This window comes from Crocuta crocuta, unplaced genomic scaffold, assembly GCF_008692635.1.
Source record: "Crocuta crocuta isolate KB4526 unplaced genomic scaffold, BGI_CrCroc_1.0 scaffold854, whole genome shotgun sequence".
NCBI lineage: Eukaryota > Metazoa > Chordata > Mammalia > Carnivora > Hyaenidae > Crocuta > Crocuta crocuta.
Genome location: NW_027531536.1, coordinates 409,345 through 424,612, shown reverse-complemented (window position 1 = coordinate 424,612; position 15,268 = coordinate 409,345). Strand labels below are relative to the sequence as shown.

Sequence of the window (15,268 nt, the reverse complement as noted above, 5' to 3'; positions counted from 1 at the left end):
CCCTCACTGACCTTTCTGACCACCTTCCTAGACCTCCCCTGGTCTCGGCCTGCTCCCTAGGCCCTGGGACCCCTGGCACGTGTTATACCTCAGAAACCCCCCAATTTAAAATCGGGTCCTTACTCCTCCCTCCCCCGTTCAGGTTCAGTGCCCTTATCCCTCCTCTCTGGGTGATGGCTCTCCAAAGCACTTACCATAGGAAATACCATATACCTTCACGTGCTTTGCGTTTGCCCCAACAGAAAGTAAACTGTAAGGGCTGCGATTTAATTGTTTTGTCTTTGCTGAACTCCCAGCACCCAGTAGGTGCTCAGTAAATATTTGTTAAATAAATAAATGGATATTACCTTCCTCCTCTCCTTCCTCTTCTAAGGTCATACCCTGTATTAGATCAGAAGCCTCTCCTCTTCCAAAGTAGGAAAAAAAAGTAGCAAAAAAAAAACCCAAAACTTAACTATAAGGAACTATGAGGCACATTTAAAGGGCTCCCAGGCAAAAAAAAAAAAAACAAACACATGTCCAAACTAGGGACAAGTAATGTTACAGGGACCCCTTTATACACACTGTAACTCCTTCCTGAGTTTGGGATATCTAGGGCTTTATATGTTTAGGGTGTGTGTGTGTGTGTGTGTGTGTGTGTGTGTATTAGGTCATATGGATTGTCCCATGAGCATGAAGACACCTGCTCTCCAACGTTTTAGTACAAGTATCTAGGACTGACTAGGGTGTGTCAGGCACATGCTCCGGCCAGGATGATACACAGGATGTGGGTACAGCTCAGTGGCAGACATAAAAGCCAATAGCCAATCTCACTACACTCTAACATGGTAAATGCTAAGAGGGAGCTATATGCGGCACCTGGGTGGCTCAGTCGGTTAAGCGTCCAACTTCGGCTCAAGTAATGATCTCATGGTTCATGGGTTCAAGCCCCCCATCGGGCTCTGTGTTGACAGCCAGCTCGGAACCTGGAACCTGTTTCAGATTCTGTCTCCCTCTCTCTCTGACCCTCCCCTGCTCATGCTGTCTCTCTCTCTCTCAGAAATAAATAAAACATTTAAAAAAAAGAGACAGAGGGAACTACATCCTGGGGGTCCATAGAAGGGACATTTCACCCCAGCTGGGAATTCAGAGAACATTTCCCAGAAAAGCCTAAAAGAGGGTCAAGAGTTAGCCAAGCCGAGAAGGAGCTTGGAAGGTGCTCCAGGGATCAGGTTAAGCAAATGCTGAGTTACGAAACTGCATGATGTATTCAGGGAACTGTAAGGGTTTTTGTGTTACTAGATCATAAGACATGGGGTTCAGGATCTCTTGGGGCTAGGACTTCACTTGTGGAATGTGAAATGATCCAATTTGTTTTCAGATTGATCATCCAAATGGAGGATGGCTTTAACCCAGGCTTGTTGAAGGTTTCTTCTGTCAATGAAAGCAAGACTTGGTGAGATCTTGGATGACACACCAGACCCTTTCTATGTGGTGACAGGAGAGGATACAGACCCTCAGAGAGCCCTGTAACCTAGAGGCTATCTTAAAATCATGCAGATACCCTAGAGAGGCTGGTGATCTACTCCAGTCCATGGTCAGCTAACAGGCTCATCCCTGGTCTGGCCAGCCTCTTCATCCCAGAGAACCCCTTAGCAAGTGAATGAATTTTGAGGTTTCTTGAAAATCAAATTCACTGAAAGAGACCCAAGTGGACATTTCAGAGCCTTCTAAGTATAAATGAAAGTCCTAATAATCTAGGACTCAACTAACCTACTTCTTGGGTTCTCTAAACCAGAGGATACAAGATGGTAGCCCACTGTGTCTGCTCATGGCTGTTTCATTCATCCCATATAATATTAAAAACAAACTAAACTTAAAATCCTTGCAAACACAGATCATGAGATTTCACTTAAAAACTTGGGTCCCAGCTTCTCTTCAGAAAGAAAAAGAAAAAAAAAAGTCTGAAAATGCCAGGCCCTTCGTGGAACTGTACAGGTGACCCCCACGTCTTCAGAAACTGACCCTTGACATTTCTGAATGCATCCTCCTTGTTCAGAACCATAGCCCCGCCTCTCCAATCTGGGTTTATCAAGTGACCAAATTAGCAAATTCTTTGAAGACAAATGAGTTCCACCAACAAACTCTCTCCTGCTAATTACCCCATGTGAGCGTCTGGTTAGATGTGGAAGGTATCTTGGAAACGAGGGACACAACAGGTGCCACAAAGAGGGGAAGACAGAGAAAAGGGTGGACTCAGGTGAGGAGTTGGGGGAGGCAGAGCACTCCTGAGAACGAGGATCCTTTTTAATATTTACCCAGTTCCTCCAAGGCTGCAAGGCTTCAAGGCTCGAAGGAGCTGGGTAAATATGAAAAGGGAAAGACGTGAAGGGGGGAGGGGCAGGACAGGGGGAGGAGCTAGAATGGAATGAACATCTTGGCAGGACCTGTAAAGGGATATGGAGAGATTCCTCTCCTTTGCAAGGCTCATGGACAAATGTTTAAAAGAAAAACTTTAACAGCCATGCACTTCTACGGTTTATCACTAATTAGAATTTAACACGCTTGGAAGTTTTGAATGAGGTGTTAAGCGCAAAGTATGTTACCTTGGGCAGGGGTGAGCTTTTTCTAGCTCAAAACTAATGCCCGTACCCAAAAAAAATTAAGGCTAATGGAATGCTTCACCCAGATGGTTTGGCTCTTTGATATCTACAAACATTTTGAAAACACTTAAAATATTTTTCAACTTTTCTGTGCAGTTGCATTAGGTGATGACTGTTGGCTTACTTATTTCCTGTTTAGTTCTTCCTTTGCTCTCTCTCCAAACAACTTTTGGTTTGGAAGACTAGTCAGTTCACAAAATTGAACTTGTGGCATAAAAAAGTTGTGTAAGAATGGAGACACATGAGTGCCAACAGGTAGTTTCATAATCTAAGGCCTTGTGGTAAGTTCTGCTACCCTGCTGCTTGGACGAATTCTGAGCTTGATAATGGATATTTAGAGGTGTGCACATTAACCACATCAAGATGAGGCCCTCACCCCGCAAAGATGGGGTTTCACTGGGGCACTGGCAGAGACCCAGGGCTGTGCACGATTCCTGCACAAATGTAACCAGCTGGTTGGCCAAGAGCTGATATAACAGTTAGAGGAACATTTTAGTTTCTGGCAGAGTACAAAAAGGCCAGGAAAGTCTGCTTTCCAGGGCCACCCTCTCTTTGCCCTTTACAATAAAAGAAACCCCCCTACTCTAAAGGTCTAGTCATTCAGCATTGCCCCACAAGACGCACAAGGAGAAGCTGGTAGAGGTGGGCGCCAAGTCAAAGTATGCCCACCCCACTGCTGGGTACATGAGCACTTTCTTTTCAGTTTTGTGAAATTTGGCAGCATTCTCAAAAGAAATAATCATTTTTTCCTCTCAAAAGAGTTCAGCTGTCTGGCAAAAGCAACAAAGACTTAAAAACACTTGAAAGTTTGTCTCCTCATCACCCTGATAAGAGCAATAACCCAAGACTTTAACCTTGGAAGCTGTCGATGGTATAAAAACTTTTTGCTTTTCTTTAGTTTAGCAACTCATTTAACATAATTGTGCTTATCAATCCAAAGCTCTGACCCAAGATTTTCTCCTCTCACAAGCCCCTGCTATTTTACCCCAGAATCGGGAAACAGTGGTGGGCAAATTTTAAATAAATAAGGGATTTATTTAAAAATTTCAACTAATATTGACTGACCACCTACTATGTGTCAGATACTTCTCAAGGCATTTGGAAGATAACGTAAATACAAGAAACTAGATTTTAATACAAGACCACAGGAACTGTCACTTGTGATTTTGTAATTCAAAGCTGATCATAGGTAGAACACATCACCTTATATACATGGGAATCTTTTTGGCAATTTCACTTGGTTGTACAGGACACAGCTCAACATTGAGCACCCAGAGCATGCTACTTCCACAGCAGAACTATGTTAAATGGAACTCTTAGGAGATTATTAAAACTTCCTCCATAGTGTTTTAGCTTGTGCCCCAAAAAAGGGAGATCTATCATGCAAGATCTATCCAGTGATCATACTTGAAACAAATCAGGTTGGGCTGTCAAGAAATATGTAAAAAAAAATTTTCTGAGCTTGATTAATAAAACATATATAAACTCCTATGTATATCTCAATTTAGTAGGAGAGAGGGAAGCTGATCGTGGTGGAGTGCTCGTATCCCTTGCAAAACAGGTTTGCAAATGGCAGTGTGTTCTGGGGCATCACAAGGAGCTGTACCGTGTGAATGTGTGAAAGGACAGGCATCCTCGAAAAAGTAAATAATGTGTGTTTCCGTTTTCAGCCACAGGTATTTCCCTCCTTTTACTTTTATCAGAATTGCTCCTTATTTTTTTCTTTCAAAAAAAAGGCAATGAGTTATTTCCAGCCCATGATCACAGCCGTATTGTTATTTGCTTCCTTTTGTAGTTAGGACAGTCTAGAAATTTCCAACTCATCGCTGCTTCTTGAGGATTTAATAGAGGTGGTTATCAATGGACTATTTCTCTCACATAAAAGATTATAATAAAGCTCTTTCATTTTTAGTGCATTCATCAGATGGGTAGTTAGGCTTAAGATCATGCCCTATATAGATCTGCTTTTAAAAAATAACTATTCCAAATAGAAAAGTCAAAGAACCAAGTCCTGGTCTGAAATTCTTATATAACAAGAATTCTACCTCTACTTTATTACCTAAGGTCTAGATTTCATCAAGAAGCGACAATCAATAATGACAAAGTGCTCTACAGTTAAAAATGTTTACACACATCATCTTTTAATTTAAATAACTATAAAGCATTGCCCAGTGGATATGATTACATGGATGAGGGAGTAGCCTGGCTGAGGTTTTGGGTATGATTATCTCTACTTAACAGATATGTAACCAGAGGTTGACTACCTCAAGATAAAACATTCATGAGGAGGTACAGAGGGGCCTCAAGAGGTCACTGTGTAATTTCTATGAGTTACAATGGATTCTCGTACAAACATGTAGTGAGCACATGGCAAAGATTTATTTAACTCATGAATGAGGGGACCAGCAGAATGAGAAAGCTGGTTCAGAGAAGGGCATGATGAACTAACACACACGCACATATACACACATGCTGTAGGAAGACTGCAGAGATAAATATCAAATAGGATCATGCCCTCAAGGCAAGAAACCATAACACTCAGAGTTACCTTTTCTACCACAAAGAAAACCTCTGCAACTTAAGAATCGTTTCGAAGTTACTTAACAACTAACTTTAGAAGGACCGGGTCCTAGTAAATGATAAGTACTAAGTCAGTTAGCTCCCCTGGAGCAGGGGTCAGCAAACTTTCTGGATAAGGCAAGAAAGCAGATAATTTAGGCATTCGGAGCCACTTGGTCTCTGTCACAGCTACTCAACTCTGCTGTTGTCAAATGAAAGCAACAATAAGCAATAAGCAATAGGTGGGCATGGCTGCACTCCAGTAAGGCTCACTGACATAAAACAGGTGGTGGGCTTGATCTGACCCATAGGACATAGTTTGCTAACACCTCTCTCTTAGAACATCAGGTGATCCTTGGGTGCCCAGATAACAGTCCTCTAAGTACCACTTCAAAGGGACCTGCAGGAATCTTTTTGTTTTATTTCCAAGTCTTTAAGACCCTATCCAGGTCGCCAAACAATAAATCCCATTTTTTTCCCTCACTACAAAGGAGAGCCTACCTTGCTATCTCTCTGAGACTCACTCAGTCTTTGGAGTTCAGTTAAGAAACAAAAGATTCTATTATAGAAAGGACATTAAAACAAAACTACTAAGAAGAGTGTGCTTCTCAATCCTTCTCGGTCTTTTGGTTTGCTTGGTTTCACTGCCCTAAGGACTCCTCATGAGGACCAATGGGAAGTCTAACACTGATGCGAAATCACTGAAGCCTACAGAATGGTGGACCCTTCCAAGATGGAGGAGCACTCATTTGGAGGCTTGGTCATGACAGTGTCACGTGACTCGGGGGGACAGAGACCATGTACCACCTACAGGACCTCAGCATTTGTAGTTCAAGAACCAAGACCAGCAGAGGGACCTGCCTTCAGCTTCTTCAAAAGCTGCTTTGAGTTCAGGTATGTGTAAAAAAAAGATGACAAGTTGAACACAGTCCTCTTTAATATAGTGGAAATTATCTAGTATCTCAGGAAAATAGTCCTATGTGTTCTGATTTCCGTTAGGCTCAATACATGGGCCTATACTGGGCTCATGTAATCTCATCCGTAACACGAGACTACCACAGAGCAAGATGCTAGAGGCATATGTCTTATGAGACCAGGTTTTGATTAACTCAGGTATTTATTGTATACCTACTGTGGGGTAAATACCACGATATAGACACCGCACTTACAAAGTTGAACACAACCCAGCCCTGATTCTTAAAAAGCATAGTCTGTTAGGGAAGAAATGTAGTAAGTGCTCCATGTAATAAGCGCTGTATTATATAAATGCTATAAAAGAAAGTCTGGGGCAAAGTACTCGGGCAGATGAGGGAGGGATAAAGACTACGGGGTAAATCAAGCTGAGTGGTCACGGTTTTGGTAACGGCTAGCAGACGCAGGGAACCAGCGAGGCACGAAGGCTCTGCTTAATTCTATAACATCAAATCGGGTGTAATAATTAAAAGACAAATAATGTACCCAGGTAGTAAGACAATAAGCAAATGGGAGTCAGAAGGCAAGAGGAATAAAGGCATTGATTAGAGAACGTGTACTGCCAGTTTCTGCAGAAGTGACACCTCGCTCTAGAAATCTTTCCCGTCCACTTCTCTCCTCAATGGCCTCTAGTAGACTTAAATTATCTTTTAACCCTGTTTCTGCTCTGAAATAGGAACTCTGTGTCTGCAAGTGGTCATGTCTTCCCCTTGCCAGCTGCTTTTCTAATTGTTAAGTTTCTAGAAACTTATAAACAAAAAAAAATCTGATAAAAACAACTTGATATCATGTGATGTGTTGACACATAAAAGGAATCCTGTTGTTGCTTAACCAAGACCATGTTTCTATTCTTAAATATTTCTCTAACAGGAAACAAAGTATGTGTGCAATGTTGGAATACCTTTGAATAGTTTACACTTAGAATAAAGTTTCATATGCTATTTTTAGAAATATACATACAACACATTATTTCTATTTTTTAATTTATAGGGTGATAAGTCATCCTATAAATAAGAAATCCATCTAACAAATTCTGATCCATAGTGTGGTTTAACAAAATTTGGGGGAGTTTAAGGGCAGGAAAAGCAATTAACATAGTTATAAAAAAAAGAAAAAGATGGGAAAACACATAATGAATCTAAGTTCCTCTTAGAAAACATTTTTTCAATCAAAATGTAATTGTTCTAATGCTAAATGACTATGATAGAAACCACATGGATCACCATTCGATACTTAAATAGTTATAAGGAAAATGAGAAAACTGTCCTTTAAGACAAAAATTAGACAGTATTTTAACAGTGAAAGTTAGGCAAAAGGTTCTCAAACTTCTTAGAATTGTTCACTTGAAAAACTCAGCAGTTTTGAGTTACTTACATAATTACAGGTTGGTTTTATTTGTGAAAAGCAAATACAGTATTAAGTATTAGCATGTAACCAACAATTATATAGACTATTATACCAAAGGAGGCTGCCTTTCTTGATGGCAAAATGCAGTGAAATGTAAACTAAAATTATACAGCATTGAAAAAGAACCCACCATTATTCCCTTGGATTTTAACCAACTGTCAAGAAGAAAACTGTTAGGAGTTATAGAATAAAGCCAATGAACCATCATAAAAAAAGAAGATACAAGAATCTTTCAAAATGCAGTATAAGAACAAATCCAGCCCTTCTTGAAATGTTTAGAACATTGTTGGTTAAAGGGACAATTTTCATAGGCAATAATGTGCTTGCCAGTGAGCTAACCTGAAAATAATAGTGTAGTGGCTGAAAATAATAGTGTAGTGTAAAAGCCTATCTGCAGGTTCTCTGACACCACTCTGTTCAAGCGATGGGCCAGACTGAGTGCCTCACTTCTAATGAAGGGAACAGGCAGAAGTGATGCTGTGTGACTTCCATAACTGGGTCACTGAAAGGACACGACTTCTACCTGGCATGGGAGCTCGCTCTTAGGACACCAGCCCTCAGAAACCAGCACCACGCTGTGAGGAGTCCAGGTATGTTTCACTGAATCAAAATTCTGAAATATTTATTTATAACTAGTTATCTTTGAAATGAAGCAGTTTACTGAGTGGTTAGTTTTGTCCACTTAATTACTCCTATAAACAAGAGTATTCATAACTTCTCTAGTTTCAACCTGAACCTATAAGTTGGGTAAGAAGATGTGGTTTCTACTACATACCTTCTAATTTGATCTACGGCCTAGAGCTCTGTCTTTACCCGCATCTAACAGGGAAAAGATCTTTTTTTAACCTAACTTACAGGTAATTAGGGATAAAATTTGTGTGAAAACATCTTGCTAAAGTTGCTAAACAGACATAAGGTAAAATATGTAAGGTTTTATAATATTAACTATTTTCTAATATTTTATTTGCTTTTTATTATTTAACCAAAATAAGGACTGTGTACTCTTAGAACTACAAAATACAGTATTATGTAAGGTCAATTATAGTAAAGCTTATCATCATAATAAACCCCTTCATCTATGTTCTCATTTCATTACATTAAGAAATAAAAACTATAAAAATAGTAAAATTTTTGAAAATATTCCAATTTATTCTAGCTTAGGAGTTCTTGCCCACATCTACGGATTGTCTGGCATCGGCCACCACATCAGGTACTCGAACGGTCATATTGTCCATAGACTTTGTCAAACAGATTTGGCAGCCCAACCGAGATCTGCGTGAAAGAGGGAGAGATGTTGTTAGGGTCAAGGATGGATAATTCACAAGGCAGCTTGTTGGATGTTTTCTTACCCAAAGCAGTTAGAGATTTACTTACCTTTTAAATTGCCATTATATCAAAAAGACATACCCAACCCTTTCAAAGCTAGAGGGTAAATACGGAGGGTACAGAGGGTAGAACGTAGATATGAAAATAAAAAGTGAGGTGGTGCTGAAGCACTTTAATCTTCAGTTTCTATCATCTACTACAATCACTAGTTTTTGCTGAAAGGGCTGGCAAGCAATGAAACGATCAGAAGACACAACAGTGTAGTAGAGAATAGAAGTTTTAGCTACATGGAGAAAGCGGCTGATCAATCCTCCGACAGTTAAAACCATATAGACTGTAAAAGAAAGCTACACTTTTTAAAAAATGTTTACTTATTTTTGAGAGAGAAAGAGAGCGAGCGAGCGAGCATGAGTCAGGGAGGGGCAGCGAGAAAGGGAGACACAGAATATGAATAGGCTCCAGGCTCCAAGCTGTCAGCACAGAGACCGACGCAGGGCTCAAACCCACAAACTGTGAGATCATGACCTGAGCCGAAGTCGGACGCTCAACTGGCTGAGCCACCCAGGCGCCCCAAGACAAGGTTATTTTTTAAAATAGAGCATCACTTGATATCACTAGTTACTATAAATCTATTTTACCAGGAATTCCACCTATTAATAAATAACAAGAATAATCTTGGAATCAATTACTATCAGGTGCACTTAGAAACAGGCATATTCATTTTAACATAGTTATTTTATACATAAGTTTCTTTAAAAATTTTGTTCTTTGAAGGAGGTAAAACCTGCCATAATAATTTCACCCAATTATCAAATCTGTCCTTCAAGAACACTGTAAAAAGCATTAAATTGAATCCCAACTCATTAAACTGTGAAAAATATTAATCCCTGGAATAAAAATAGACTAAAGTAGATTTATCAGGATCTCGAACTTATATCTCCAATACCTTCAATTGATTTTTTTTTCTTTCAATTGATTTTTTAACTTTAGCAAAACAAAGTTTCACAAGGGTGAAGACTGTAGAACAGTGAAAACAAAAAGAAATGTCACATATTTGATATTCAGAGTTCGTGACTGATATGTGTCTATGCCAGGAGATCACTACTACATGCATGGGGCTGGTCTAAGGTAGATATGAACTACTAGAACTTTATCTTCGCAGATTATTATTAGTACAGGTGAAGTGGTCCTAAAATCTTACCTATCTGTTAGCCCATACGCCAGATCGAGCATGTCACTCTCCTCATCAGTGACAGCATCTAACTTCTCAAATATGTGGTCTTCAAAGATGAGGTGACAGGTAGAGCAGGCCAAGGTTCCCTCACACGCACCTGTAAAGGCAACAGACAGTGAACACGCTCCCCCCTCCATCACTCACAATTCAAACCTAGTTTCAATTAATTAAAGTTAATTATTTCTAAATTTTAGAATGAACATTAGTATACAGACTTTGTTTCCGAATAATAATGAGAATTAGGGACTACCCCCCCTATACCCCTCTACCTCCCAACTCCTCTCACCCCCAACCCCATACACATACACAATTTGAAATCACTCTCACATATTGTGTGAAAAAGGCTCTGGGCTACGTGCTGTGATGGGAAACACAAAAATACATGAGCCTGATATTGAAGAGGTTACAAGTCAGTAAACTCAGACATACGTGCATATACCAATATGTATTTTTAAAATTATGTAGTAATAATTTTTATAATAGCTCTATAAGTTACTTACCTTTATTCTGGAGAGCTCAATACAATTTATGAAGCCTTGTGGTATATGAGAAGATTTAGAAAGCAACCAAACATATGCCTATAACAAAGTAAATGTTCTTCTCTATCTCTCCTAATAATTGAGATAGAATCAAGTAAGTCATTTTAAGATATGTTGGTTCTAAATAAGAATATTTCTCTTGTTCCACTTCTATTTTTTTTTTCAATTTTTTAAAATGTGTTATTTATTTTTGAGAGAGAAAGAGAGACAGAGCATGAGAAGGGGAGAGGCACAGAGAGAGGAAGACATAGAATCCAAAGCAGGCTCCAGGCTCCAAGCTGTCAGCCAAGAACCCAACACAGGGCTCAAACTCATGAGATCATGACCTGAGCTGAAGTCAGACACCCAACCAACTGAGCCACCCAGGTGCCCTTTTTTAAAATAATTTTTAAAGCCTTTACACAACTTTAAAGATTATAAGGTCCTAGGAGAACTTCACTTGGACTTAGATTCTCTTTTGCTCAGTAAACAATACATAAAATATAGAACTATCACCAATAACTAGTAACTTTCTTCATTTTCTTTGAATGAATTAATCATTTTAATAAGAGTTGTTCCCTCATAATTTACACATTTGTCAATCACATTTTATTATCTAAAAAATTTAACAAAGAAATGAGAGAGTTCCTTAAGTATTTATTTTACTAAATCTAATTCCAAGCAGTAACGGGCTTAAGTGGAGAGAGCACATTCACTGGAGCACAGGAGTTAAAGTGGGCTCCGGAGCCAGACTCCCAGGCTGAAGTCCCACCTCCTGTCTGTACTAACTGCATCACCTTGAGCTACTTGAACCCCCAAGCCTCAGTTCCCACACCCCCAACAGTAACTGTACCAACCTCACTTGGTAGTTGCAAGAATTTGTGTAATATGCGTGTTCGCTTAACATGTGTATTTGCAACCATGACTGGTAGGCAGAAAGCCCAATACAAATGTATTATTATTGCTGTTATTATTATTTATGTATTAATATTATTGTTATGTATTAATACTATTATTTGGAAGTTATAAGGAATCTTAAAGTAATTCTTTTATTTTTAAATACAACAGGAATTAAACCCAAGAAATTAAGTGAATAGCCTAGAGCTCATACTGCTAGTTAGAGAGGAGTCAACGGCTTCGGCTGAGTTTCCCAATGTCGAAGATAACTAGTTCCTGCCACTCCATAATCTAAGTCACCTTACCTAAATACTAAATATATATAAGTACATGTATATACAAATATATATAAATATAACATATACAGATATACATACACAGCAATCAGTTATTTGAATAAGTAGCTTCCTTTTCTATTTTTGTGTAAATTTTAAACATTCACACAAAAAGGTAAATGGGTGTATTTTACATGAAAGGGGGGGGCTTCATATATGTATCTCAAGTTTAAAAAGTTCTGCGTTAAAAGGAAAATTGCTGTAATGTGACCCTGAAGACTTACAAGTACTCTCTCCTGTGTCCCAGGCAAGTCTCCCAAGGGTGTTGGTTTTTTCTCATCTGTACAATGATTGAGTAGATGATCTCTAAGGGCCTTGTGTCTCCAATATTTTATGACTCCACAGAGAATTACAGTTCTTAATGGGCTTGTTCACCAGTATCCAATAAACATATATTAAATCTCGATCCCTATTTTCATTTAATCAACAACCCGTCCAAACTCAAAACTAAAATGGCATATGCCTCCAGAGATACTGTAGGACAAATATCAGGAAAGCCGGCATCCTTGGGTCTTTAAAATGTAAGGCAAACAATACTTACAAAGTATTTCAAGCAACTTTCTTAATTTAAAAAGCTCTTATACTTGTCTTCAGAATTTTGCCATTGAGAAAATCAAATCCTGAGAACTGCGGGCCATGTGTGACAGAAGACAAGGATAAAACAGAGCCCCCGGTTCCAGGCAGGATGGGGTGTCGGGAGGGGGGGGCATCAGGGGACCATGCCTAGAGGGTCTCCCGTGCTCTCCTCTGGAGCCTGAACTTGTTCCACAGGCCCATTATTTTCTACCTTGTTTCCCGACACGCTGGGTGGGTAACTCTGACGCGCAGGCAAAAATCCATGTCTCAGGGCGGGCCACCACAACGCCAGGAGTGGCTGGGGGTCACGGACACGCGTCACTCCTCCTGTCCTTTCCCAGCCCCAGCCCCTGCAGAGGTGGTGGCCCTGAGCCCCTGCTGTAGGCTGCGGGAAGCCTGAAGGATTCTGAGCAGGAAGTGACATGGCACGTTCTATTTGGACACGTCTCACTGGAGGCTGTGTAGAAAGGATGGATTCGAGATGAATAAGACAGGAGCAAAACCCGTGAGATTTCTCCAGGGCGAGGGTAAAATGATGGAAGGAAGCAGAGACAGCCAAGGAGAGACCCCCTCCGGGAAAGAGTCAAAATAAGAATGTCCCCAATGGTAGAGAGCGAACCAGAAAAGTGCAACGTGAGAAAAGTCCAGGGAGGAGGACAGTGTATACAATATGGCCTCAGTCATCTTGGAATGGAGACAAAAGGTCATCACATGCCCAATAAATCCCTCTGGAAAAATTTAGGACAGTCCTTCCTGCACCCCCTGGTCAGACAAAATGAAGAGTTACCATCCAAGTCCCAGCGCTCCACGTGCTTTCATGTCCCTTCCTCAGGAAACCTGAATTCTTTTAACCTCTTAAAGGGTTTATTTTCATTCTCTACGCTAATTTCCAGTGCCTTCTCAGGAAACCTGCCAACTGTTTCCACATCTTGCTTACGCTGCCGAGCTCAGAGATGAAGAGGATTCTAACAGGGATTTGACAAATGTTGAGCATATACGGAAGATTAACTTTTGGTCCGTACAAGCTAACTTCCTATTACACATTCTAGTCCCGTTTTTACTCTTCAAATGAACACACTACATTCATGATCACTCTCTATTTTATGGTCCTTTTCAAACTCTGTCTGCCATAAGTTGTCAAAAGGTATGATTTTCTTATTCTTTGTACTAGGAAGGATTCAAATACAGTAGAATGTCTCAGAATGAAAACAAGTCAGCCTGTGTAAGATGGCTAACATTGTAGTAGGAAAACATAATAGTCATATTGTGGTACAAGTGTCGCTTTTGAAAAAAACGCCAGCAAAGATTTATAAGACCTCATGAATCACACTTATTAGAAGAAACAATCTTACAAAACCCCCAAGATAATAAGACAATCTGAGCAGTATTTTTGTTTTGAGATTGAACCTGTATATTCTATTAAAAAACANCTGCTCACGCTGTCTCTCTCTCTGTCTCCTAGAAATATATAAAACATTAAAAAAATAAATAAATAAAAAAAAAAGAAAATAGTGAAAACAGGTCTCTGAAAAAAGTACTTAGGAGGAAAAGAAATACATTTTTTCAAAAAGCCTAAAAGTGTGAGAACAAAAGGCTATTTCAGGAAAAAAGTTACTCCTTTTCTTGTTCTTTTTTCATCTCATAAAACATTATTTCATGATGGCTATTTCTTCCTGGTCTTATAGTTAAAAATAGTCCCCCAATTAGGAAGCACCTGACTTGATCTAGTTCTGTGAATTTTAACACATGTATGAGTTTGTGTGACCACCACCACAGTCCATAGAGAACAGTTTCATCACCCCCAAACCTTCCCTTGGACTGTACTCTGGAGTCACATCCTCCCCCATCCCTAACCCCTGGCAACCACGGATCTGGTCTCCATCTTATAGTGTAGTCTTTTCAGAATGTCACATTAATACAACCATACCATGTACAACCTTTTGAGATGGGCTGCTTTCACTCAGCAGAATGCCTGCAAGATTCATACAAGCTGTCATGAGCAGACGTCCACAATTCATTCCTATTTACTGCAGACAAGTATTCCACTGTGTGGATGCACCACAGTTTGTTTCCAGCAGGTATGCTGTGGTATTGCATTGTGGTTTTCATTTGCATTTTCTCCAAAAACTGAAGATGTTGAATATCTAGGGGTTTGTCAGGGCGGGGGGCTTCCATCACTTTTTCCAAAGCCGTTTGGGAGAATGGCATCATTTTGTCTCTTATACCACTATGGGAAAGCTTCAAAAAGCCCAGAGTTGTATATATGTCCAAGTTCAAGTCCAGCTGCCCTTGAATATATTTTTATGTGCTTATCTGTCATCTCTGTATTCTCTTTGGTGAAGTGCCTGTTCATATCTGTTACCCATTTTTTATTTTTTATTTTTTTTTATTTTTTTTTTTATGTTTTATTTATTTCTAGGAGAGAGAGAGAGACAGACAGCGTGAGCAGGGGAGGGTCAGAGAGAGAGGGAGTGACAGACTCTGAAACAGGCTCCAGGCTCCGAGATGGCAGTCAGCACAGAGCCCGACGCGGGGCTCGAACCCACGAACCGCGAGATCATGACCTAAGTGAAAGTCGGACGCCCAACCGACTAAGCCACCCAGGCGCCCCTCTGTTACCCATTTTTTAACTGGGTTGTTTGCTCTTTAGTGTTGAGTTTTGAGAGTTCCCTACATGTTACGGATACCAGTCCTTAACTGGACATATGATTTGCAAGTATTTTCTCATACTCTAGCTTGTCTTTTCATACTCTTGACCATGTCATTGGCAGAGTAAAAGTTTTTAATTTTGATGAATTCCAA

At 39.9% G+C, this 15,268-nt stretch overlaps 1 protein-coding gene across 1 annotated transcript in view; it reads right to left on the bottom strand.

Moving 5' to 3' along the window:
* Window positions 1-8,703: 8,703 nt before the first annotated feature.
* Window positions 8,704-15,268, bottom strand: part of FDX1 (ferredoxin 1) — a 36,706-nt gene continuing 30,141 nt past the window's right edge. Inside the window, exons 4-5 of the mRNA XM_077772662.1 lie at window positions 10,108-10,237; window positions 8,704-8,852 (exon numbers count right to left, since the gene is read on the bottom strand). Of these exons, the coding sequence (XP_077628788.1) occupies window positions 8,738-8,852; window positions 10,108-10,237 (245 nt within the window). The 3' untranslated portion in view covers window positions 8,704-8,737. The remainder of the gene's footprint in view (window positions 8,853-10,107; window positions 10,238-15,268) is intronic.